General features: G+C 46.7%; 1 protein-coding gene across 4 annotated transcripts; it reads left to right on the top strand.

Moving 5' to 3' along the window:
- The first annotated feature begins 337 nt into the window (after positions 1-337).
- Positions 338-23076, top strand: mei4 (meiosis-specific, MEI4 homolog (S. cerevisiae)). Of its 4 annotated transcripts, none has more exons than XM_068598697.1 (6): positions 338-555; positions 1557-1784; positions 1957-2477; positions 7011-7142; positions 15328-15372; positions 15945-16506. In XM_068598697.1, the coding sequence occupies exons 1-6, from the start codon at positions 528-530 to the stop codon at positions 16215-16217; spliced, it is 1227 nt and encodes a 408-aa protein (XP_068454798.1). In that variant the 5' UTR covers positions 338-527; the 3' UTR covers positions 16218-16506. The 4 variants fall into 4 exon arrangements, with proteins under 4 accessions (XP_068454798.1, XP_068454801.1, XP_068454799.1 ...); XM_068598699.1 differs by lacking the exon at positions 338-555 and adding an exon at positions 580-640; XM_068598700.1 differs by lacking the exons at positions 15328-15372; positions 15945-16506 and adding an exon at positions 22915-23076.
- The last annotated feature ends 4249 nt before the right edge of the window (positions 23077-27325 follow it).

Here is a 27325-nt window from a genome sequence, read left to right as displayed (position 1 = left end):
CGCTGCAGTCCGTCTTCATCCAGTATGAAGTCATCGCCATAAACCACAATAGAGGTTAATTATTAATATCACATCAAGTGAAAGTACACAAGTAATATCACTATATATATATATATATATATATATATATATATATATATATATATATATATATATATATATATATATATATAGCTAGCTTGACACAATAAAGTGAAAAGGGAACACTAGTTACCTTACTCAACTTATATATATTTCTAAATTAAAATACTTACAAAATACTGCGCTAAAGTTGGTTTATGGAATGAATCTGATAGTTCAGATTATTTTATTAATTATTATTTTATTAAAAGGAAGAAGAGAGACATCCGGTCGGCCATCTTGTAACATCCGGTTGGCCATCTTGTTTTCCTTTGTCACCGAATTCTACGGGTCACTGATTCGGGTGCCACACCTGTGCGTCGGTAAAACTGCAGCTACAGCAGCACCGGTACCGGTCAAGATCGAACACGTTTCACGGGACGTTGAGGACAACGGGAGCCAAAACCATGACCCGCAACGAGCGCCATTTAAAAGGTAATTATCTCCAAACGACAGTTGAGTAGTTTGACGGTTGACGTTGAAGCGGAAATGTCACGTTACGTCAAACTGACGTCATGAGGTAAGATAGCACCACGGTAACAAAAGGTAGCACCACGATAACTTAAGATAGCACCACGGTAACCTAAATTAACACCACGGTAACTTAAGCTAGCACCACGGTAACATAAGATAGCACCACGGTAACATAAGGTAGCACCACGGTAATTTAAGCTAGCACCACGGTAACATAAGATAGCACCACGGTAACATAAGATAGCACCACGGTAACTTAAGCTAGCACCACGGTAACTTAAGATAGCACCACGGTAACATAAGGTAGCACCACGGTAACTTAAGCTAGCACCACGGTAACATAAGATAGCACCACGGTAACTTAAGCTAGCACCACGGTAACATAAGATAGCACCACGGTAACATAAGGTAGCACCACGGTAACTTAAGCTAGCACCACGGTAACATAAGCTAGCACCACGGTAACTTAAGCTAGCACCACGGTAACTTAAGCTAGCACCACGGTAACATAAGCTAGCACCACGGTAACATAAGATAGCACCACGGTAACATAAGCTAGCACCACGGTAACATAAGCTAGCTGTCGGTAGCTACGGTCTGATGGTGGGAACTGATCTAATAGATTAAAGTAATTAAACAATGTAAACTATTAAGTTTTACATAAAAGCTTTATTTATTTTATTTCAAACTTGCATTATATTGTCCTGTGATTTTGTATTTTACCAATTCAGCATATATAAATAGTTCTTTTGTTTGAAAAATCTCAATTTTCTAAAGTAACTTCAGCTGTATGTGTATGTGTATGTATATGTGTGTGTGTATGTATATGTGTGTGTGTGTATATATTTGTGCGTGTATATATGTTGTGATTGATATTTCCTACTTTGTGGTTGAAGGTAACCAACTAACCAGCCATCTAACCAACTAACTAAGCAACTTAATTTACTGATTTCCCTCTGTAGAGGCCGGTCAGGCGGCGTGGCTCTTCACCAGGGTCGGGGTGGCGGCGGCGGTAATAAAGAGCAAGCCGTCAGGAATGAGCGGGCGACAGCGGGCCGAGCAGCTGGCCCGCGGGCTGAAGGACCGCGAGGAGCGCTGGGAGGATCGAACCCGCGGGCTGCAGCAGGAGGTGCTGAGGCTGCAGCAGGAGCTGCTGATCACCAGGGTCACAAGCAGCACAGAGGCAGCAGGTACGCAGACCGTCCCGCGAGCAGGAACACCTGCTTCTGAGGCCAATCAGACGTCTGTTTTTAAGGCTATATATGACGTACGTAAATGTACGTAGTTTCTTTTTTTAGTGTCTGAATACAGATGCAGATTTAAAGGAAAACAAGACTCAAGTTTTCTGTTCCAACCTTCCAGGTCACAGCGACGCAATGGACAACGCCTCGCAGGATCTGTTCGGTCCAGGAAGTGAGACGTGTAGTGCTGACCTCCAACCGGGCTGCGACTCAGAGACACCTGAACTCATGCAGGTGGACGTCCAACCTCCCGCCCCGCTCCCTGACCCTCCAGCTGCCTCCAGTCCTCGCGGCGGTAGACCAGCGATCCCTCACGTGCAGTTCCTGCAGTCGCTGTGCGCCCTCCACCGGGTGCGAGAGAGTGACCGAGGCCTGGAGCCCCTGTGGTTTGGCCCCGAGGGGGACGGGGGGTCCATGTTGGCGGAGTCCGTGTGCCAGCTCCTGGACTCGGTAGTGGCGGCGTGCAGAGACCCCCCTCTGCTGGGGACCGGCGAGGCGGTCCTACAGGCCTGTCAGGTGGCGGCCCGCGTAATGGACCTCTTCTGCTCCCAGAGGCCGCCGTCTGCGGAGTTCACCGGCCACGTGGAGGACTCGCTGAGGGAGCTGACGGCGCTGCTGCTGCACGGCGACCAGCTCAGCAGGGTGAGCGAAGCCCCTCATCTGCCACCAGGGGGCGCTGACTGAAGCTGCATTCTCTCTCATGACCACCAGGGGGCGACTCCAACTACTTTTTCTTTTCTTCCATTAACTGACAGTTCAATTACTTTCACTCACATCGACCTGACCGTACCTTCGGTGCTGTGATGCCAGCGGCCTCCAGGGTCGAGCCTCGATATCAAAGTTTCAAACGCTTCCATTGATTTTGCTTGAAGGGACGCTTCCCTTCCCTTCAGCCCACTTCGGTGAATGCAGAGCATAACCCCTCGCGTTTTCCTTTCAAAGGATCCTCGCAGTATTTGTGTTGTCAAAGCGCACGCTGCAGAGGACTGTGACAACTATCTATCTATATCTATCTATCTATCTATCTATCTATCTATCTATCTATCTATCTATCTATCTATCTATCTATCTGTAGATATTCTGAACTGCAGGTTTTCATGTTGTCTTTCCTGCTCCTCAAAGCTGCATAACAGTGAAGTGGTTATTGGCTTATTGGAGTGATGCATCACATAGTATCTTGGAAGGTTTTCAGAATCCATCCCTTCTTGAATATTTGTTGACGTTGAGGTTTTTAATTTGACACCGTGTGAGATCACAAACTGGTTCAGCTGTTTGTATCTTTCCCATTATCGACTCCCTGTGTGTCCGTCTGCACCTCGTCTTGCTCCCCAGCAGACGAAGAGCCTCATCACAAGTGACCGGTTGTGTTTCAGTGAGCGGACCTGAGGCCCGTGCGTCCACACAACGGCACCGTGACTCTCTTTTATGTGGCAGGCTGTGTATTGTGTATTCTCCTGGTGAAGGAAGCCGCGCAAGCCGGGATGCTGTGTTGACATGAATCACAGGCTTAGGAGGGAGGACTTTAAGCTCCTGCTTCCTGTCAGGCAGACTACTGGTGCTGCAGACTGGACACACAACTACTGGTGCTGCAGACTGGACACACAACTACTGGTGCTGCAGACTGGACACACAACTACTGGTGCTGCAGACTGGACACACAACTACTGATGCTGCAGACTGGACACACAACTACTGATGCTGCAGACTGGACACACAACTACTGATGCTGCAGACTGGACACACAACTACTGATGCTGCAGACTGGACACACAACTACTGATGCTGCAGACTGGACACACAACTACTGATGCTGCAGACTGGACACACAACTTGTACTACTTGCGGTGTGCATATGTTTTTTTTTTCAACATTTCTTTATAATCTGTATCCACAGTGGGGAAATTATTCTCTGCTTGTTACCATCCTTAAGATGCGTTCACATCAAAAGAGTTGCGAATTTTCGCAACCCTTTCTCGCCTGAGTTTACTCGCACGACTTTATGTGATGAATCCGCTTCATTCGCTTTTTTGCGTTGTCAAGGGGGCGTGGCTTTAACAGTTTCTATTTCCGCCATCCGCCGTTGAAGTAACCTTCTGCTTTATACTTGTTGAGGAAGTCCCACAAACGTCAGAACACCAAACGCCCTCGTGTCTGGGTTCATAAAATCATTCGTGGGCTCCGACCTGCGTCTGAATGACGGCCGCTGTCTCATTCGTGCCGCCTGGTGGTTTGCGTCTGTGCATTGACTTCACATGTACATCTACTCGTGTGAATAACTCACAACTCTTTTGGTGTGATCGCACCACTGGTGACTACGGAGCAGTGAGCTGCTGTGACGCACCGCGGAGCAACGAGCGGTTCAGTGTCTTGCTGACGAGCTGCATGAGAACTTCACACTTAAAACGTGAAAGGGGTTTCTAATTTTGTTATTCTATTGTTTGTAAAAGCACGTTCTTCGACGTTGTGGTGCTGATGGGGGTTCACCCCCCCCCCCCCTTCGCTAACGCCGCCGCCGCCGCAGTCGAACAATGGGAGCGGTTGAAGACGAGGCGTCCGGAGCTGTCGGCTAAGCGCTCGCGGTCTGAAGTGTTCCACCTCGAGGAGGCGAGCAGCGGGCGCTTCACCCAGCAGCCTCCACTCTTTGTTTCCCCTCCGGCTCACTTGCTCAGATGCACCTGGAGCAGCCGTTGCCGTCTAGGAGGAGGAAGATTGGACGGGATGACGATGCCCAGACGATGAAATTGCAGAGTCCTGAATCCCAAGTGGACTCATTCAAATGTCACTCTCCCGACGTGTTCGACTGCAGGCGCATTTCAGTGTAATTACCTTTCAGGGAGGAGAGCAGTGTGGTGTCTGGCCTCATAACAGCCTCACACCGGCATCGACTCACCGAGTCAACCTTTTGTCTACCAGAAGACCGTATATTACCTTTCGCTTTATTGCATCCAGCTCGCCTCATGTGTTTCAAGCCCAAACACACCGCTTGAGTACCCCTTTTATCACGCTATTCATCCCCAGACAATGCTCCCTTTCACTGTTACGACTGCAGCATTTGCCTGTAAATGTGAAAAATGGCGTCAGTTATTTAAACCTGGAGCTTTGAAGGAAGACGTGTTGGAGGAAAAACTGACCACCAGAAGTAAAGTTTCAGTTCAAGCTATGCTTCATGTGTTAAAGCTGCATTCTCTCTCCTGACCACCAGGGGGCGACTCCTCTGGTTGTATAGAAGTCTATGCTTCATGTGTTAAAGCTGCATTCTCTCTCCTGACCACCAGGGGGCGACTCCTCTGGTTGTATAGAAGTCTATGCTTCATGTGTTAAAGCTGCATTCTCTCTCCTGACCACCAGGGGGCGACTCCTCTGGTTGTATAGAAGTCTATGCTTCATGTGTTAAAGCTGCATTCTCTCTCCTGACCACCAGGGGGCGACTCCTCTGGTTGTATAGAAGTCTATGCTTCATGTGTTACAGCTGCATTCTCTCTCCTGACCACCAGGGGGAGACTCCTCTGGTTGTATAGAAGTCTATGCTTCATGTGTTGAAGCTGCATTCTCTCTCCTGACCACCAGGGGGCGACTCCTCTGGTTGTATAGAAGTCTATGCTTCATGTGTTGAAGCTGCATTCTCTCTCCTGACCACCAGGGGGCGACTCCTCTGGTTGTATAGAAGTCTATGCTTCATGCGTTAAAGCTGCATTCTCTCTCCTGACCACCAGGGGGCGACTCCTCTGGTTGTATAGAGTCATATATCGTATATATCTGCTTGAATCGTAAATAAATACTTCATGTTGCACTTCTATTTATTATAACGCACTATTTAGAGTCCGGTTTCTTGAGCACGACAGACGTTGGCTACAAGAGTTCCCATGAAGAGTGTTGAATGGGGAGAAGAAGAACACATCAGAGTGGTGAAGTGGTGAATCAGAAGCACAACATCTACATACTTCCAGCTCTTCAAGGTGAACGAGCAGCGCCGCTCGGTCTGTGCACCAGAAGGCAACGAGGGGAGAGGAGGAAGGCCTCGTCGCTCTGCAGCCGGAGAAAATCTTTTTTAGAAAAACAATCTCCTCCCTTCAATTGTTTCAAATTATGAATTAATCTCTCGATGGGATAATCATCCAGACCATTTCACACGACGTCCTCGGGGTTATCGGCAGCAGAGGCAAAGCAAATTGAATTTCTTTTCTTTTTTTTTTGGTGCTTTTTCTGTTCGTTCCTCTTAAAGCTGCTCTCGTTTTGATGAACAACCAAAACACGCCTATCTGATCACCTGGAAGGGTCGAATTATTTCAGCTCGACACTTCAGAGCTGTGTGCGAGGCTGCCGGGTAAAATTCCCCAAAGCAAACTGAAAGGCAACAATGGTCACAGCGCCCTTAAGCCAAACAATTTATCCCCAGCTGCTGCAGCAGAGCTGCCTACTGGCGCAACAACAGAGCTTAGGCTGTGCTTGAAATATGAAAAACTGAGTGAATATAAATGAGGCTGTTGCTGAATGTGAGCGTGCATGCTAAGCACACTCCCTCCAGCGCCACGAGGAAAACCTGTAGCAGCAACGTGTTGCAGGGCGGACAAACCAAACCTCTATACTCGTGTAGAAGTACCCCAAAAGACCAAACCAACAGTAAACATATCTACTAACACGTATTGTGTGTATATCAGCATGATATTCTCTCCTGACCACCAGGGGGCGACTCCTCTAGTTGTATAGAAGTCTATGCTTCATGTGTTAAAGCTGCATTCTCTCTCCTGACCACCAGGGGGCGACTCCTCTGGTTGTATAGAAGTCTATGCTTCATGTGTTAAAGCTGCATTCTCTCTCCTGACCACCAGGGGGCGACTCCTCTGGTTGTATAGAAGTCTATGCTTCATGTGTTAAAGCTGCATTCTCTCTCCTGACCACCAGGGGGCGACTCCCCTGGTTGTATAGAAGTCTGTGCTTCATGTGTTAAAGCTGCATTCTCTCTCCTGACCACCAGGGGGCGACTCCTCTGCTTGTATAGAAGTCTATGCTTGGTGTGTTAATTTTTTTTCAAAGCATAGTTATCGTCTCCAGTTTGTGAATGATGGAATGAGAATCGGGTGATGTCCAGATCCAATGTTGCTTTTAAAGTGTTAACGGTTTGTAAAAAGGTTTTCAGGGATCTGTGGTGACGTGTTGTCTGTTCCATCCCTGCAGCTGCAGGCCTCAGAGCGGCTGATGGAGTACCTGATCACACTGGGCAGCAGCAGCATGTCCACGTCCTTCCTCATCCGCCACCTCCTCTCTCTGATCAGCACGCTGGCCGATCAGCTCTGGCAGTCCTTTCAGGTAAACGCCACTCATCTTCATCTTCATCTTCCTCTTATCCGTCTTTTGGCTCCGCGATGTTCATATGATAGGGTTCTCACGCTCATGGAAACCTGGAGAAGTCATGGAGTTTTTAAATGGTTATTTACAGGCCTGGAAAAGTCCTTGAAAAAACGAAAATCCCCAAAGTTGTTTAAAAGTGGTGTAAATGTGTTATATTCATGTGTTCATGACGTTCATTTAGTTTAAATAATGAATCTGCTTTTAAAAGAAAGAGGCTCAAAATATCAGCAGCATACATACAGGCATCTATATAAATGTTTATTCTTTTAATCAAACTATTGTCTCTCATTCATTTGAGTCATTTAAGGTTTACTGTATGTTTTGAATCCTCATTGTTAGTTTAAATACTGCATTTTATCACTTTTTACTGTCTACACACACATTTCACACAATGTTTGCTCATGGACATTTGGTTTAAAGTCGTGTAGATCCACTGGTCAGAATGTCTGTCTGAACCCGTCTCTGTTCCACCGTGCGGTCCAGCTCCTCTCTCTCGTCGCAGGAGTCTCGGGCGAGCGAGAGCTGCCATCGGGTTGCCTTCTTCCTTTGAGAGCTGAGTGTTCAGCCACCCGCGGCCCTTTGGAAATGGAAATGTGTAAAACAGCAAAATGGATACAGATGATTTTCCCTCCTGCTGAGCCTCCCTCCCACCCAGCAGGGTCGCTCACGACCACTTGCACCGGTTCCTCCTCCTCGACAGCCTCTCGAGGCAGACGATGTCTTGAAGAGAGAAATGTATGAACGCTGCAAAGGAACAAAACAATCCGAATTTGTGATCATGACGATGCTGAACAGCCTTCTGCTGCGATGGAGCCGTTGTCTCAAACGGACAGTGATGGTGATTTCTATGCAAGAATCTAGTCCCTCAATCACAGATTTAACATGTGAGCATCGTCCTCTGCATCCTCTCTCTTGACCACCAGGGGGCGACTCCTCTGGTTGTATAGAAGTCTATGCTTCATGTGTTAAAGCTGCATTCTCTCTCCTGACCACCAGGGGGCGACTCCTCTGGTTGTATAGAAGTCTATGCTTCATGTGTTAAAGCTGCATTCTCTCTCCTGACCACCAGGGGGCGACTCCTCTGGTTGTATAGAAGTCTATGCTTCATGTGTTAAAGCTGCATTCTCTCTCCTGACCACCAGGGGGCGACTCCTCTGGTTGTATAGAAGTCTATGCTTCATGTGTTAAAGCTGCATTCTCTCTCCTGACCACCAGGGGGCGACTCCTCTGGTTGTATAGAAGTCTAAGCTTCATGTGTTAAAGCTGCATTCTCTCTCCTGACAACCAGGGGGCGACTCCTCTGGTTGTATAGAAGTCTATGCTTCATGTGTTAAAGCTGCATTCTCTCTCCTGACCACCAGGGTACGACTCCTCTGGTTGTATAGAAGTCTATGCTTCATGTGTTAAAGCTGCATTCTCTCTCCTGACCACCAGGGGGCGACTCCTCTGGTTGTATAGAAGTTTATAGACTACAATTTGTATACCTTTACAGTTAGGTTATCGTTAGCTGCTGCTCATCAGAGTTGTGTAACAAAAGTGTTCAGGCACTGAAAGGAAGCATCGAAATCTGCGTTGCGTCCGGTAGATACTGGTCGTCTAGGTTTTCGATACTCAACTCTAATCCCAGTTTCCTCCTGAACAGCAGCTGCGTTCACAGCGACTCGCGCCCCTTCAGCGCTGCAGGTGAAGGGAGGCTCCATCAGCTGCTGTCAGAAGCAACGATCACAGCTTTCAAGTGCTTCAAGAGTTTGAGTGACGAGAAGCTCCGCAGTGATTTCTTGAACGACGACTGGATTCTCCACTCGCTGCTTCCGTCTGATTGGTCACACGGCATCGTGTGTGAAGAGGCTCTGCTGAGGCCTCTTCAAGCAGCGGCTGATTTCAATGCAACGCTCTTCAACTGGATGGCTGTTGACAAAAGAATGACGACAATCAAATCTAGTCTGAAACGTGTGATTTTAGTTGATTATAATCACAATGTACTTACATTTAGATTGAAAGTTCAAGTCCTTCAGCTTGACTCGAGGTTGAAAGCAGCCGCTCCAAGTTATGTTTATGTTGAGTGACAGTTTAGCTTCAACTAGCGCTACATGACCTCATGCTGTGCTGCTCAGAAGCACTCCAACATGGCTCCCTTGTGTCACACGGTTCCTGCCTTCGTCCTCGTTGAGAGCCAGCCGAGCGTCCAGATCGTCTTATAATCCCACGACCATAAAGATTTGACTAAAAAAAATAATTGCCCCCCCAAAAAAACATATTTTGTTTAAAGTTGGTTTAAAGTCATGGAAGTTTAGTGGTCAAAACATGTGTGAACCCGACCGTTAGCGGTTAGCTCAGATGCTAACGAGCTCTCCTGCTGATTCAAACACGGATTTCTTGGCTCCTAAAGTACCAGATGTCCAGTTGATTGAGTCCTTATTTGCCTATTTGTATGTTTTCAGTGAAGTGAATCCCACATTGCAGTTATGACATATTCACATATCGAGCTCTCCGCTGCAGACTGAGTGCGACCCCTTCAAGGGCGCTGCCAGCGCCGGTCCTGAGCGTCACGACAGGAAGCCGCTGACCCGAGGCCAGCGGCTTCCTGTTGGACACGATCCTCAGAGATGCTCGAGGCCGCGCCGCATGCAGATGAGCAGCTGAGCCATCTGGTCTGTAAAGGCCATTTCCCAGCAGCCTTAGCGGGCGGCAAGCTCGACGTCAGGCGGAGGAAACCAGTTTTTTACTTAAATTCTTAAGGTTTCTAACAATCATGTCAACAATGAACTTGTGAATACTGTCATCACTGTTCCTTTTAACGCCCCAAAAGAGCTCACAAAGTAATGAAATCCTCTCATTTGAGAAGCTTTTACTCTTCAGAATCCTTTATTATATTTATTTAATTTAAGTCATAGACTTCTATACAACCAGAGGAGTCGCCCCCTGGTGGTTAGGAGAGAGAATGCAGCTTTAACACGTGAAGCATAGACTTCTATACAACCAGAGGAGTCGCCCCCTGGTGGTCAGGAGAGAGAATGCAGCTTTAACACATGAAGCATAGACTTCTATACAACCAGAGGAGTCGCCCCCTGGTGGTCAGGAGAGAGAATGCAGCTTCAACACATGAAGCATAGACTTCTATACAACCAGAGGAGTCTCCCCCTGGTGGTCAGGAGAGAGAATGCAGGTTGTGTTCACAGCGCTCAGCAGTGAGCTTCAGGATGGTTGTATAGTTCTCCTCTGGGATCTTTCCTCCTGTTGGTTCTTCCGAGTCGTTCCGTCTCCATTAACCTCTCACAGCCGTTAAGTGTTCTTCCTCTCCTGTTATGCTAATTCGCTCCAAAGATGTGACTGGATTACTGAGCTAATGGAGCACCAACTCTGGTCCTCGGTGACATTTCTGCGCTCGCTGGCATTTGTTATTGTGATGAATGAATTATCTCTCGTCCTCGGTGGCGACCGAGAGGAACTTCTTCGGCAAACTGAGGTTTTTATTTTTTCCAGAAGTTATGTTGACTTTAAATTGAGTAGCACATGCTGACTTATCTTCTGTTCATTTATTTATATGTTATATGTTCTTCATGTCGTGGTTTTATTGGTGTTCTGACCTCAGTGTTGCACTCTGCCTTCAGCCAGTTGTGAGTTCAAAGCCGAGTATTATTATTAGCATTTAACCTTTTTAGGCTTTTATTGTTTTTTTACCCTGAATGAATGTTTTTTTAAATCAGTGATGGCATTAAAGCACATGTTGTTGTACATTTATTCATGTTATTTGATATATTCGTATACTTTTATACTACTTTATCCTGAACTCACCTCTGACAGTTCCTGAAGACATTTATTCTTTGTGTCTTTGTCTCTTTGACTCTTTGTCTGTCTCTTGGTCTCTTTGACTCTTTGTCTGTCTCTTGGTCTCTTTGACTCTTTGTCTGTCTCTTGGTCTCTTTGACTCTTTGTCTGTCTCTTGGTCTCTTTGACTCTTTGTCTGTCTCTTGGTCTCTTGTGCTGAGTCACTCTCTACACATGGTGGCCGACGCCCATAAACAGCAGCTCTGTAATTGGCTTTAAAACCTGCGTAGAGGCGTCGCAGATGGAAAGAAATCATGGCTTGTTCGTATTTTCCAGTCGAGGGACTTCTTTTCTCCCACGTCTTGTTTTTCTCTGCGGCTCCGGTGGCATCCGCGCTGACGGCTTAATTAATTATCATTCTCTGGCTGTCTGGCCGCCCGTCGCCTCGGCCTCTCTCTCTCTCTCTCTCCACCGCCTCGGCCTTCATTAAAGATAATCCTCTGCATCTACCGCACGCCGCGCCGCCGTTATTGAATCCTGGTTCCAAGAAACGTGAATCTTTCTCATCGGGAGGTGATGGTTCTGCAGACGGGTCCTCTCTCTCTCTTCCCCCCACACTGTGGACACCAGCATTGTTTAATGTCAGGCGCCACACATAAGTGCAGCTATAGCGTTCTGAGGCAGCTGGAGTTATGGCTGCCAGCCCTTCACAGTGACTGTCATCACAGCTTTGGCGGCTCCTATCTGACCGGCCCACAAATCAGCCGAGGGCTGGCTTGTTATCCATGCGAGCGCCAGTCTGCAGAGACACGTACGCACGTATTAAAGTCTGCGAAGCTGCTAAACTTCAGCAGTCGTTTGCCGGAGAGAATGTGAAATTAATTGAGCCAATATTTAGACCAATCTGCTGCGCTGCCAAGTACATTTAAAGAGCAGGAATCTGGCCCAGAACAAAATGCTTGTTGGCAGAATCGCCCGAAAGCGGCACTGGAATCCAAACGGTGACCCCGATGTGATTCACCGCCACAACTTTACATGCGCATCGTGTCGGCGAAGGATTTAAATGTGTGCCGCTCTCTCCTTGTAATCCATTTTGTTCAATGAGGGAAAGAAAGCATGATGGGAAAACTACTCGTACGGCACGACGGCGCTCTATTTGGCCTCTCTCCGTTCCGGTGAATGCTTCTCTGAAAAACTCTCCCTGAGATTTTGTTTCTCTGCACCGAGCGTCAACGGGCCGACGTGAAACCTCTTGGAGTAAAACCTCTTTGTTCTGGAGGGCCAACAACTGGACCCATCAAGTGAATATCAGGGTTCATGACATTTGACAGTAACTACAGAGTTCTTACAGTCATGGAAAACCTGGAAAAGTCATGGCATTTTATTAAACAGTTATTTCCAGGCCTGGAAAAGTAATTGAAGAAAAATATATCACAAAAGTTGTGTAAAAGTCATATAAATGTGTTATATATATTGTGATCTTAACTATGAACGTGCAGCATGAGATGAGCCAGATTCCTCCTGAAGCGTCAGAGTCTGAACACACACACACACACACACACACACACACTAATAACACACCTTTATGGAAAGATTAGGACCTAAAGAATCAGACCATCAACAACAATAAAACAAAACAGTGTCCTGTTAGGAAGGAGGTTCAGTCAAAAAACTGTGTTGCTCGGTTCAAAAATGGAAAGTTTACTTATTTTATGCCAAAACATTGTCTGATTGGGGCATGCTGGGTAATGAAATGTTCAGCAGCTTCTGCATGTGCTGTATGACGAGGGTTTAGAGATATGGACGGGCCAGGAATCAAGCTGTTGGTCTGCGGTTACACAAACGATAATGTTGAGTCTTTGTGCTCAGATCTAGAGCAGGAAATAAAATATGTACCACAGATAACTGTAATCCAGAGCAGACAACAGGACCTGTAACAGATAACTGTAATCCAGAGCAGACAACAGGACCTGTAACAGATAACTGTAATCCAGAGCAGATGGATTAATGTCCAGCGCCTCGTGGTAGAACTGTTCCCCTCATGTGACGAGGATCTTCCTCGGTGAATAAATCCTTGTCTGGACTGAAGCGTCAGGACGTTGGACAGACGAGAGCCTCCAGCTGGAAATGCATTTATTTTTCTGTAATTTAGTTATTTAGTTTGAGGCGTGCGGCTAAAAGACCACGTCTTCATCATCGTCATCGTATTTCCAGCGTAAATTGATGAAGGTTTTCCTCGTGGCTTCAGACGCAACTCCTTTTATTTAATCATGTTGTTGTCTCGTATTATCACGCGTGTTATTTGTTCAACTTCCCGATGACCTCATAGTTTACCCACAATTCATTGCAGATGTGGGTAAGTTAGAAAACGTTCATCACAACACACACACACACACACACACACACACACAGCTATCTATATTTCTCTCTCCCCAGAGACAAATCAATCTGTCCTTGATCACTAAATTACTGTCCTTCACTCTCAGCACAGCTTCATCATGTGCTCTTTGTCAGCCTCTCTTCTCCTCTCTCCCTCCTCTCTTTTCTATTCTCTCTCTCCTCTTTCTTCTCCTCTCTTTCCTCTTCTTCTTCCGCTCTTTTCTCCTCTCTCTTCTCTTCTTCTCCTCTTTCCTGTCTCTCCTCTTTCCTATCCTCATTCCTCTTCCCTTTCCTCTCTTCTCTCCTCTTTCCTATCCTCATTCCTCTTCTCTTTCCTCTCCTCTTTCCTCTCCTCTTTCCTATCCTCATTCCTCTCCTCTCTTTCCTCTTCTCTCCTCTCTCTCCTCGTGCAGATCCACTCCTTCTGTTCTCACCTTTCACAATAAAAGCCCCAGAGAGACCCAGCTGCTGACCAAGTCAATGACTTGTCGGACTGGTCGGTGACTTGTCGGACTGGTCGGTGACTTGTCGGACTGGTCGGTGACTTGTCGGACTGGTCGGTGACTGGTCACCAGCAGCGTTTATCTCCCATCAGGTGTTTTCTTGCTGAAAAGCTTCCAGCGTCTGCAGAGCTTTAGTTGTTTCGCTGGTTTTAAAAATCTGCATATTAATTTCTGGCAAAGCCGCAAACAGGATGTGCTCTGCTTCGCCAGCCTTGTTTCAAATACAGCGTGACATCCTCCACGTCGTAAAGTCTTTAATTATGACACACACACACACACACACACACACACACACACACACACACACACACACACACACACACACACACACACACACACACACACACACACACACACGGACATTCTACTTGTCGTGAAGCCTTTAATTCACATGCTCACAGCTTCACTTCAGTCCATGTTTTTGTGCCTTTTTACCAAGTTTTCTTTCTGGGTATTAAATGGATCATCTGCTGGCACCAGCGGAGCAGAAATCACTTCAAGGTGCTGAGCACCCTTGAGCACCCTGTGAGCACCCTTATTTGTTCCCTTTGAGGTACACTAATGAATATAAATCCACTTAAAGTGAGTTTATGTTTCTTTCATTGTTAAAGTGAGTGGAGATGCAATAGAGGATGAATTGTGATTATTTATCATTCCTTAAACCCAAGAGCATGATGAAACTGAGCGGTGTTACTGGTGCTGCTAACATCACTAGCTCTCCTCCTGCTGGTTCTCCATTAGCGGTGCTGCTAACGTCACTAGCTCTCCTCCTGCTGGTTCTCCATTAGCAGTGCTGCTAACGTCACTAGCTCTCCTCCTGCTGGTTCTCAGTTAGCGGTGCTGCTAACGTCACTAGCTCTCCTCCTGCTGGTTCTCCATTATGGGTGCTGCTAACGTCACTAGCTCTCCTCCTGCTGGTTCTCAGTTAGCGGTGCTGCTAACGTCACTAGCTCTCCTCCTGCTGGTTCTCCATTATGGGTGCTGCTAACGTCACTAGCTCTCCTCCTGCTGGTTCTCAGTTAGCGGTGCTGCTAACGTCACTAGCTCTCCTCCTGCTGGTTCTCCATTATGGGTGCTGCTAACGTCACTAGCTCTCCTCCTGCTGGTTCTCAGTTAGCGGTGCTGCTAACGTCACTAGCTCTCCTCCTGCTGGTTCTCCATTATGGGTGCTGCTAACGTCACTAGCTCTCCTCCTGCTGGTTCTCAGTTAGCGGTGCTGCTAACGTCACTAGCTCTCCTCCTGCTGGTTCTCCGTTAGCTGCTGACACGTTCATCAATATTTAGCGCGTCCGCGCTGTTTGTACCACAACAGCAGTGCAAAGACATATGACCCGTCTGGCCGTTCTGCATGTTAAACATGTTCACTGAGCACATTGGAGGATTACTTCTGTCATTGTTTTGCCAGCAAATGAAACAGAATCAGTATTGATGGGTTTTTATTCCCTGGCGTCTTCAGATGCATCGCTGAGCCGGTGAAATGTTTGTTATTACAGGTTTTAGTCACTGGTCGTCAGGAGACTCCGGCCTCAAACCATCAGGTGTTGCATCAGCAGAGCGAATCCTGATGCTCGCTGTGTTTTAAGGGTTAAGAGCTGCTGTCAGCGCTGAAGCTCTGGAGGAAAACCTGACAGCCATCTGGAGCTGGTTTCACTTCTACAGCGCCTCACACACCAAAACTCACATGCAACAAAACCACACACACATGCTGCTAATGTTACTAGCTCTCCTCCTGTGGGTTCTCCGTTAGCGATGTTGCTAACGTTACTAGCTCTCCTCCTGTTGGTTCTCTGTTAGCGATGCTGCTAATGTTACTAGCTCTCCTCCTGTGGGTTCTCTGTTAGCGATGTTGCTAACGTTACTAGCTCTCCTCCTGTTGGTTCTCTGTTAGCGATGCTGCTAATGTTACTAGCTCTCCTCCTGTTGGTTCTCTGTTAGCGATGCTGCTAATGTTACTAGCTCTCCTCCTGTTGGTTCTGTTAGCGATGCTGCTAATGTGACTAGCTCTCCTCCTGTTGGTTCTCCGTTAGCGTTTTAGGTCCGTTTCCCAGGATGCATTTCTTTACCCATCTTCGTCAGTGACTACTAACGGCGACGTCACTTCCTGTTTCAGGGGCGTGACGCCTCGGTGCTGGACCGGTTCCCCGTGGTCCAGTACCAGAACTCGTGCTACCTGTTCTGGGTGGTGGAGCGGCTGGTGCAGGGCTCCAGGTTGGCGTTGGAGCCGGACCAGGTCGGCTCCTTGGACCGCCTGCAGCTCGTCTTCCTCCTGTCTGACGAGTTCCCCGTCTTCTTCATCTGCCTCTGGAGGCTCGGCTGCCTCCTCGCCTCCCCGGCAGACCGGCGCCGCCTAGAGCCGGACCCTTTTAGGACCAGCAGCGTCTGAAGAGCCTCACAAGACTAATGTCTGGAAGTTAATGAACACGAGAAAGTGGACTTCAGGTTCCAGTTGTTTTAAAGGAGTTACACATGTTTGTTCTTTTTAGTTTTTGTTTTGTTAAAGTGGAAAAATACTATTTTTTCAAAGTTATGTTCACACACACACACACACACTCGCTCACACACTCACAGCTTTCTGCTATGTTTGTACTTTGAGTCCATTTCAAAATGGACGCCATGTTCTTAAAGTTGTTTACTTGTTGTCTTCAGCATTAAATCCTCGTTGAGTAATAACAGTCCAGTGTTCACAGAGCAAAGTGTTTGATTCCTTCAGCGTCGTTGAAGCTTTTAATGCAGCGATGACACTGAAGCTATCACGGAGCCACACGCTGCTAATGCTGCTCATTAGGTCCTAATGCCGCTCTGCGCTAATCCTCCTCCAGCGGCTCTGCAGCGGATCAGCGCTCCGGTTCACTTCTTGAGCATCGGCTGAGGCTCTTCACGTTCACTGGGTTTCATGCTGAAGGCTTCTTGTTGGCTTCTTGAGGCTTTGAGGAAAGAGATAAAAGTTTTCAGAACGATGTGAAGCGACCGATTCATTCACAACACCGGATGTGTTATTGTTCACTGATGTCAGGAAAAGGAATGTAACTAATAACCTGATAATATAACATACAACCTGTTAATAATAATAATATAAAACGAATGTTCTGATCACAACGTATTCTCTGTTAGCGGTGCTGCTAATGTTACTAGCTCTCCTCCTGTTGGTTCTCCGTTAGCGATGCTGCTAACGTTACTAGCTCTCCTTCTGTTGGTTCTCCGTTAGCGATGCTGCTAACGTTACTAGCTCTCCTCCTGTTGTTTCTCCGTTAGCGATGCTGCTGACGTTGCTAGCTCTCCTCCTGTTGTTTCTCTGTTAGCGATGCTGCTAACGTTGCTAGCGCTCCTCCTGCCTCGACACATCGTCTCATCAGCGAGCCTCAGACCTCCAGAACGCATCAACACGGCTGATGGCAAAACACTACGATGGTTAAATTGTGGTGTTGATCGCTAAGTCTCTTCGTGTTCGTCTCCTGGCGCTCTGAGCTCGCTCGACGCCCCCCCACCCTTCCCCCCCTCCTCCCCCCTCCTCCCCCGCTGCCTGTCACGCATTACCAGAGGCTCACGGGCCGATAGCCATCGCCGCTATTGTGTCTGCTCGTCTGCCATCTCCTCATCTTTCATATCCTGTTGGGTGTCGAGTCTTTGGGAAGCGGCACCGGCCGCTCGTACGTGCAGCGGCGCTCAATGCGGCTCGGCGGGCGGACGCGGCGCCGGCGGAGAAACCAGAGTTTCATCATCAGCCGTGATGAAGATTCAGCTCATGAAGAAACAGCAGGTTTATAAAAACATAATGAATAACCAGAGAGCTGGTTCAAGCTCGTCATCTTTCTCAGCGTCAACAATGAGAAGCAGAACAGGAAGTGTTCCCATAACGAGAGCCTTCATCATCGTCATCATCACCACCCCGAGTGTGAAGAGGAACCAATCTGAAAAGTATTTCTAGCAACACAGTTTTAAATTAAACATAATAATAATAATAATACTAGGCGATGACCAGACGGCTCACAATGTCAAAAAAACAATAATCAACATGTAATATTGATGTCAAAAATGAATCAAACCTTATTTTTGGGGAGAAAAAAACCAGGCAAAATATTTGTTATATATATATATATATATATATATATATTATCAGTAGTGACTTAGACTGGCACAAAGTGAAGAGTAAAAGCAGTTTCCATGTTCATGCCTGAAGCCTTGAGGAGCGATGGATGAAGACAGGATGAAGACTGAAGCAGCAAACGGAGGAAGACGAGCGCCTCGCAGACGATGGAGCGCTTTACTTTGCAAGAAGACATAAAAGCATCCGGAGCTCCGCGAAGACGAATCGATCCCCGTGACGAAGCCACGAGGAGGAACCACCACCAGGAGCCCCCCATCGGCGTGGCGCCTGTCGGAGCCGTCTGCTTGGTGTTGAGATGCAGCGTCCGGCAGCGTCCTGAGCCGCCAGTCGAGCTTGGAGAAGAACCTCTGAGGTTGTGACGAGCGCCGCCGCAGAGGCCCAGAGCAGCTCGTGTAAATAATGCTTCCCTCGGGAAAACCCCACACTCTCATCAGCAGCGGATGATTCATGAGCTCTCTGACGCCTCACATCTGCACGGCCTTGATTGATGTGAAAATGAGGTTTCCACACGGCCGTTCGCCGCTGGTGAATATTATTTTTTGGCGGCTGATCCTGAAGTGCTGAAGTCTGTTTCTTTCCTAGAAGATGTCCTCCTCAAACTATGAGAGAGTCTCTGCAGCCGCCAGGGCTGTTTGAAGAATGCTGTTATAATAAAAGAGAGAAGAGTTTGCTGTAGTTTCTGCCGCCTGGCTGGTCGTCCATGTGTCAGAGGTCACAAAGGAAGAGACGGATGACTTTAACGCCACGTTTTCACTGAGCAGGAAGACGGAAAGAGAAACGGAGTTCTGTTGAACTTGTGGGAGAATTGATTTAAAGAAACGTTGGTCACAGTCCTTTGAGCAAGAGAAGAGAATTAACGCTGCGTTCAGACTGAAAAGCAGGTTTCAAGGCGGCTGAACGGGGATCAGAAGAGCTTCCTGTTCCTCTGCCAGGTCTGACTGATGTTTGAGCTCATAAACACGACTTTCGCAGCTTTTTTGACCTCCATTGATATGAGAACTAATTGAACTTTGATGCTCTTCCAGATGCCTCTCGTCGGACCGTCCTAGTTTATTGGCCCTATTTTCAACAGCTGTTGCCCAAATCAGCTGCAAACAGCATCCAATTATTTCTATTGCCGCGGAGCAATTAGCGCATCAAATTAGCGCCTCAGAAGGACGTTGGCGGCCGGGCTGCCAGCGAGAGGACGCCGCATGAACTCGTTGGAATCGACCTCAGAAAAATGTCTGTTTGGACAAAAGCCAAATATTATAATATGTTTTTTTGTTTAATGATCAACAAGAACGCTGGTTTTCTCACTGACAGTCATGTTTTATGGATGTAAAACAATTGGGTTCAATAACGCGCTCGTGGATTCTTTCCACACTGAAGGAAAAGTAGGCCGAACATCCAGCCTGGAAGCCTTCGCTTCTGAAGGAGCTGCACCCTCGGGTGCTTCCAAAGCCTTTCAATCTGAACCTGGTGCACGACACAGAGCGAGGCTTCTCCTTCTGCAGGAGACATCTGGTCCAAAACGCTGACCGCTTGAGTTTTTGTATCGGGAAACAATATACAAACCTTTTAAAAAACAACCAATTAGCCCTTTCCTCTACATGTCTCTACACTAAAGTGTGTGTCTGCAGCCACGAGGCTGTTTCATAAAGTCATCATGAAACACATGAGAGATGCTCAGATGTGTAAATATCAGTCCACATGTTTCTGGTTCAGAGGAAATGAAGACGACACACAGACAGACATGAAAAGGTTTCAGGATGATTATCAGTTTAAATGAAGCAGCTGTAAGGTCCAACTCTAACAAACCATAACACAACACGTGCACGTTTGTGACATGTTTCACTTGTATATTACTTACTTCAACACATCCAACTACAGCAGTTTTTTTCCATAATGATTTAGTCTTAAATCACAAGCGCTCCGTCTTCCCGCTGGCGTCGGGTTGGTTTCTCGGCGGTTTCAGACTGAAAGACTTTGAGGGTCTTTGCTGTCGGACTCTGAGGTTCCACAAAGCCTGTGGAGGCTGGACGGCCTCCAGCGCCGGGTTCAGGGCCGAGTGACGGGTAACAATAGAAATAGCGCCGTTGTTTCTCCCTCAGAGGGATTACAGCTCGGTGCCGCGGGCTCAGATTTACATCTGTGGACTTAATGGATGATGATATCTTTGATAAAAAGGCCGGTGTGGCGGCGTCTGTCCTCCCGGGCGTCCCGCTGGCCTCCTGTCGGCTTCGGGCTGTCCAGAGGCCGACGGTGCCGGGCGGTACCAGCTGCTCGCCGGCGGCTCGTTACGCGTCTATCTGTGGAGCGCGAGCGCGCTGACGGAGGCCGCGAGTCGGCCATCGGGGGCTCCGTGTTTGTTCATGAGACGTCCCGCCCGGCGACATCATCGCCGAGCCGGACGTCTTCCAGCAAGAAAATGACCGACTTGAAAACTGCTGATTTCCATCAGAGTCTTGATTCCTCTGAGCACCTGAACTGAATTTATCGCTGATGGTCGCGTCGTTCACTCTTGGCTCCTCTTGAGCAGGTCAGGCTGTAAAACAATTTGCTAGAATCCAAGGCTTTTTTTTTTCAGAATAAAAAAATATACCGAGAATGATATGAAACGGAGAAAAGCAGCGTGTCCTCACGCTCGAGCAGCTAAAAGCAGAGAATATTTTTTACATTAAATTCATACAAATTAAAATGAAACAAACTATTTTGGTGAATAGTTCATTACATGAGGCCATCTGGTGAAGAGAGCAACACGTGGTAAAAGATATTAAACTGGAAACAGATGACCAAACATACATTGGCAGAAAAGTCTTGAAAGAATATTATTCATTGCAAATCTAATTCTTATATGAAATGTGTTTGTTTTTGTGTTTCCTCTCGTGTTCACTTTGTCAGCGATCTCTTTGAACTGGTCTGACGACTCTGTCAGAGTTTTAGTTGACAGAGTCAGTTAACTTGTGCTCGTTGTAAAACTTCCCTTTAAAGCTGTTTTCACATGAACTGATGGAGCTCTGCTCTTCTCTCTGAGGGAACATCTCCAGCCGTTGCATCAGCTCGCGTCCCCGAATGACCACGTTGAGAGGATCTGTGTCTGCTGTAGTAAACGTGTGTTGGTGTCAGAATAATCCACATTATATTTATTTGATCTTTCGTTCTCTCAGTTGAGTGTTGCACTTTGGGTAATGGCTGTAAAAAATAGGGCTGCAAGGGCCAAAACCTTGACTTTTGAGATGATATCCTCAACCTCCCGGTTAGTGCAGCAGGATCGTCGTCCTGCTGCATCGCGTCGTAATTAAACCTCAGACTTCTCTCGTCAAGCCCCCTCCTCTGTTTATCCAATGCAGCATAACTAATTACTAATTATGAGCTCAGGACTATCACCGCCGCCACACATTCTCGCCGAGCGCGGATTCATGTCGATGAGCAGCCTCGTGGTCACGTGACCACGAGGCTGGTGCAGGACGCAGCAGAGCCGTCTGAAGGCTCAGAGGGTCTCGTTGAAGTTACTGACCCGCTCGTGAAGTCTTCGGCTGCTGCCGTCGGGTTCTACAACCTTCTTCAGTGGAATCCTCCATCGGGACGCGTCGCTCCGGCTCTGAACCTTTTCTTTTTTTTAAATCCACGGCTCCGTCTCCGGTTCCACGAGGACTAAGCGGCGGGTCAGCAGGCACCCGGTGCTCTCCCAGCACCCCGAGAGACGCTGGAGATCTGCTCCCATGACCCACAGGGTGAAGACTGGGGCACAACCAACGGACTGGACCCCAACCGGCTGCGGCCCGGCAGCGCTTCCCCAGAGAGGCCGAGTCGCCTCTTTGCAGACGATGTGGTTCTGTTGGCGGCGTCGGGCCGTGACCTTCAGAGCAATGTGACCTTCAGAGCAACGTGACCTTCAGAGCAACGTGACCTTCAGAGCAACGTGACCTTCAGAGCAACGTGACCTTCAGAGCAACGTGACCTTCAGAGCAACGTGACCTTCAGAGCAACGTGACCTTCAGAGCAACGTGACCTTCAGAGCAACGTGACCTTCAGAGCAACACCAGCGCATCGTCCCTTCAGTTTGGGAGTGGGGGGAGGAGAAGGCCACGAGCTCTACAGGAGGTCAACAGCTGGACTGGTGCAGCGTACTGGTTTCTGTACTGGTCTCAAATCCAGTCGTGGCCCTGTTGGACTGGGAGAAAGCCGCTGGGGGGCTGAGTCTCTTCAGTGGGATCCTCAGGCGGAGCTGGAGACGCTGCAGGTGTTGGATATGGATGACGTTTTGTATGTTCTGGTTTTTCGAGGCGTTCCTGAACCTTTTCTTCCGTTGCGATGCGTGAACTTATCGTCTGATACTCGACTCGTAACCTGATACGTTACAACTTCCTGTTATCCTTTTGCTTCATTATCGTCATTCATTTTCTTTTTGCTTAAAAACACAATTCATTGTTACATGAATTAAACGGTTTGAATGATGTTATCAGCTGTTCAGAGCTGAAGGGCTCATTAACTCTCTACCATCTAATAAATATATAACTTTTATTGCTGTGAACGCAACGGAGAAGAGATGCATCTCCAGGTGGAATTAAAAAAATCCAATAAAGCCACAAATCTATACAAATAAACTACCTGAAGCTGTGAAGCTTTTCACACCAGAAAACAAATCAAATCATAAAAACCCATAATTCTGTTCCACAAATAAGTGCAGTTATCGGTTCTCACTTCTCGGTATAAATACCTCATGTTCTGTTATTATTCCTGTCAGGCTGCAGCCTGCTGATAAAATAAATGAGTCTCTGAATGTCGAGGCTGATATTTTTCATAATTCCATATAACTTTCTGTTTGATCGTTGTGTAATTGCCAGAAAGTTGAACCTGGAGAACTTCACTTTCTCGTCTTGTGCACGTCTCTGTCCCCCGACTGCCTCCTTGTCTTTCTGAGACAATATGAATGTGGAGCTCAGTTAATCGCTCTATTTGGATTATTAATGAATCATGAAATGTCCGCCAGCTGGATCCGTCTCGCAGGTTGAAATCTCTGGTCGGCTTTCTGCAGACGAGATGCTGATTAATGCCAGCAGCTGCTCGGAGGAGTCGAGGGCTACGTTACGGTTCTCCCACCTGCAGACCCCGTCACGAGACCAGAACCAGGGCCGAGAGACCAGAACCAGTGGTGAGATTCTTTTTTTTTATTTTTTATTATTATTATTTTTTAAATTAGGACCAAAAAATAAATTTAAAAAAAATTAAGACCCCCAAAAAAATAATAGTAATTGGGACCAAACAAAATACAATAATTAAGACCAAATAAAAATAGAACAATTAAAAAAAATTAAATAAAGCCTTTTTTCAATTTTTTTCGTTGCCTTTTTTAAAAAAAAGAATAAATAATTTGGACAAAAATAAATAAATAATTCTTTTTTTTTGTTGTCCTAAATATATTAAGACCAAAAATAAAAAAATAAAAAAAAACACAAAAATTACCCCCCCCCCCCCCCCCCCACTCCCCCTCCAAAAATTAGGACAATAATAAAAAAAAATCAACTTTTCTTTTTTTTTGTGTTGCAGAAATGGGCTTCCATAGGTTCCATACTTCTTACTGACGCTCCAGTGAAAAGAGGCAGGGACAACGAATAATTAATTAGCATTCTATTAGCATTCTATTAGCATTCTGTTAGCATTCTGTTAGCATTCTGTTAGCATGCCATCAGCGTCCTCTGATGGAGCAGCAGGCGAGTCCAAGGACACAAACTAGACTTTCAGGACAAACAGCTGCTTGAGGGGTGGGGGGGGGGGGACGACCTCCTGGAGGGTCAAAGGTCAACCGAACGAGAAGTGACAACAGATGTTTATTCAACCGGGGAAGAATAAATGTTTCTGCAATGATAAATAATAATAATTATGTAAACAAAATGATCAGAATCAGAACCATTCTTGGCCAGCTACGTTTACACACACGAGGGTTTGTTCTCGCAAAACCTGAGACGACACATCTATCGGCCTTTTAATTGCTTCACCGCTGAGGTGTTTCTAGGCAACCGGGCAGACTCCATGCTGGCTCGAGCACCAGCGAGTCCTTGAGCGTCCAGGTGGACGGAGACGTCGTGGTCGTCATCTGATCCCAACGTGACGCCTCTGAAACCGCTCTGAGCTCAAGTCTGTTAGATGTCACCTTCCACGGCCGTACACAAGCTTCACTACACAATGATCTGCAGGTTCAGCAGCCAATCAGCATCCAGATGAGCTACACAATGATCTGCAGGTTCAGCAGCCAATCAGCATCTAGATGAGCTACACAATGATCTGCAGGTTCAGCAGCCAATCAGCATCCAGATGAGCTACACAATGATCTGCAGGTTCAGCAGCCAATCAGCATCTAGATGAGCTACACAATGATCTGCAGGTTCAGCAGCCAATCAGCATCCAGATGAGCTACACAATGATCTGCAGGTTCAGCAGCCAATCAGCATCCAGATGAGCTACACAATGATCTGCAGGTTCAGCAGCCAATCAGCATCCAGATGAGCTACACAATGATCTGCAGGTTCAGCAGCCAATCAGCATCTAGATGAGCTACACAATGATCTGCAGGTTCAGCAGCCAATCAGCATCCAGATGAGCTACACAATGATCTGCAGGTTCAGCAGCCAATCAGCATCCAGATGAGCTCCTGGACCAACAGGACGCTGAGTTTGTTCACAAAAGGCCTTTTAAAGTTCTGTCAGTACTCTCCACTGCAGCTCCACCTCTAGTTGTGGAGTTTGATAGATTGTAGGTCTAGTTGTTGTATGATAGTAATGTCTGAGATGATGCAGCACACACACACACACACACACACACACACACACACACCTCTACACACACACAGTATCACAACAATGTGTTGAAGCTTCAGAACTGGAGGTTGATGTCTGGTCTGAACCGGACTGGAACAGATGTTCATTATGTTCATTTCCTTGTTTCCTTGGTGTTCCTCTGGGTGTCCTTCCTTGTTTCCTTGGTGTTCCTGTGGGTGTCCTTCCTTGCTTCCTTGCTGTTCCTCTGGGTGTCCTTCCTTGTTTCCTTGTCATTCCTCTGGGTGTCCTTCCTTGTTTCCTTGGTGTTCCTGTGGGTGTCCTTCCTTGTTTCCTTGGTGTTCCTCTGGGTGTCCTTCCTTGCTTCCTTGGTGTTCCTCTGGGTGTCCTTCCTTGCTTCCTTGGTGTTCCTCTGGGTGTCCTTCCTTGCTTCCTTGGTGTTCCTCTGGGTGTCCTTCCTTGCTTCCTTTCCTTCTCTGGAGCTTCTCGTCCCAGTGGGTGCTGCTGGTGTCAGAGTGACTCCAGCAGCACTTATCCCACCAACACTGCGTCTCTGTAATTAAAGTGATGCTGGTTCAGAGGCTCCGCCCCCTCCGTCTCCTATCATTATTTCTGAAGCCTATTTTAAGTGCAGGGTTATTAATCATGTCGTGGTTGAAGAACCCCCGGGCCCTGAGCATGCTGGGAGATATTTCCTTTCGTAAGCAGAAGGTTGATTTTTCTTCTCGACTCATCGAGAAAAGGAACTAAAAACCCTTCAGACAAGTCGAGTTTGTCTTCAACTTCACAACAAAACTCTTGAATGAGAAGTTTTTCTGTGGAGAAAATCTGCAAATCAAAAAAAAACAATGTGGAGGTGAAGTTTTATGAATGTGTCTCCTCACGATGTCATCGCAGCTTGATTCTGTCAACGGGAATGATGAGCGATGATTTACTCTCCTCCTCTTCCTCCTCTTCCTCTGCCGTCATTTCACAGCTCGACCTTAAGGTTCGACAAGGAGGCCCGAGAGCCGGAAACCTGTGGTTGTATAGAAGTCTATGCTTCATGTGTTACAGCTGCATTCTCTCTCCTGACCACCAGGGGGAGACTCCTCTGGTTGTATAGAAGTCTATGCTTCATGTGTTACAGCTGCATTCTCTCTCCTGACCACCAGGGGGAGACTCCTCTGGTTGTATAGAAGTCTTTGCTTCATGTGTTAAAGCTGCATTCTCTCTCCTGACCACCAGGGGGAGACTCCTCTGGTTGTATAGAAGTTTATGCTTCGTGTGTGTGTGTGTATATATATATATATAGACATATACATATATATGTCTATATATATATATATGTATATGTCTATATGTATATATGTATATGTCTATATGTATATGTCTATATATATATATGTATATGTCTATATATATATATGTATATATGTATATGTCTATATATATATATATGTATATGTATATATGTGTGTATATATATATATGTATGTGTGTATATATATATATATATATATACACATACATATATATATACATATGCATATATAGACATATACATATATATGTGTATATATATATGTGTATATATCATTTTTTATTTATTTGTTTTTTTTTCAGCAGCTGGTCTGAAATGGTCCGTTCATCATGACTTGTTGTTTCCTGCAGTCTGCTGACCTCTAGTGGCCGAGCCGCTGTGCAGCAGCTTCCATGAGCCGTGTAGCTGTTGTGTAGTTGTTGTGTAGTTGTTGTGTTGTTGTTGTGTTGTTGTTGTGTTGGCAGCTGGTGTAGTTGTTGTGTTGGCAGCTAGTGTAGTTGTTGTGTAGTTGTTGTTGTGTTGTTGTGTTGGCAGCTGGTGTAGTTGTTGTGTTGGCAGCTAGTGTAGTTGTTGTGTAGTTGTTGTTGTGTTGTTGTGTTGGCAGCTGGTGTAGTTGTTGTGTTGGCAGCTAGTGTAGTTGTTGTGTAGTTGTTGTTGTGTTGGCAGCTGGTGTTGTTGTGTAGTTGTTGTGTTGGCAGCTGGTGTTGTTGTGTAGTTGTTGTGTTGGCAGCTGGTGTTGTTGTGTAGTTGTTGTGTTGGCAGCTGGTGTAGTTGTTGTGTAGTTGTTGTTGTGTTGGCAGCTGGTGTTGTTGTGTAGTTGTTGTGTAGTTGTTGTGTTGGCAGCTGGTGTTGTTGTGTAGTTGTTGTGTTGGCAGCTGGTGTTGTTGTGTAGTTGTTGTGTTGGCAGCTGGTGTTGTTGTGTAGTTGTTGTGTTGGCAGCTGGTGTTGTTGTGTAGTTGTTGTGTAGTTGTTGTGTTGGCAGCTGGTGTTGTGTAGTTGTTGTGTAGTTGTTGTGTTGGCAGCTGGTGTAGTTGTTGTGTAGTTGTTGTGTAGTTGTTGTGTTGGCAGCTGGTGTAGTTGTTGTGTAGTTGTTGTGTTGGCAGCTGGTGTAGTTGTTGTGTAGTTGTTGTGTTGGCAGCTGGTGTAGTTGTTGTGTAGTTGTTGTGTTGGCAGCTGGTGTAGTTGTTGTGTAGTTGTTGTGTTGGCAGCTGGTGTAGTTGTTGTGTAGTTGTTGTGTTGGCAGCTGGTGTTGTTGTGTAGTTGTTGTGTAGTTGTTGTGTAGTTGTTGTGTTGGCAGCTGGTGGTCTGCGTGGAGCAACACTCTT

The sequence above is a fragment of the Clinocottus analis genome, unplaced genomic scaffold (assembly GCF_023055335.1).
Source record: "Clinocottus analis isolate CAN_PGR_092001 unplaced genomic scaffold, fCliAna1.0.p SCAF_40, whole genome shotgun sequence".
In the NCBI taxonomy this organism is placed as follows: Eukaryota; Metazoa; Chordata; class Actinopteri; order Perciformes; family Cottidae; genus Clinocottus; species Clinocottus analis.
The sequence above is the reverse complement of the archived record's forward strand: the minus strand, read 5'-3'. Positions and strand labels throughout refer to the sequence as shown.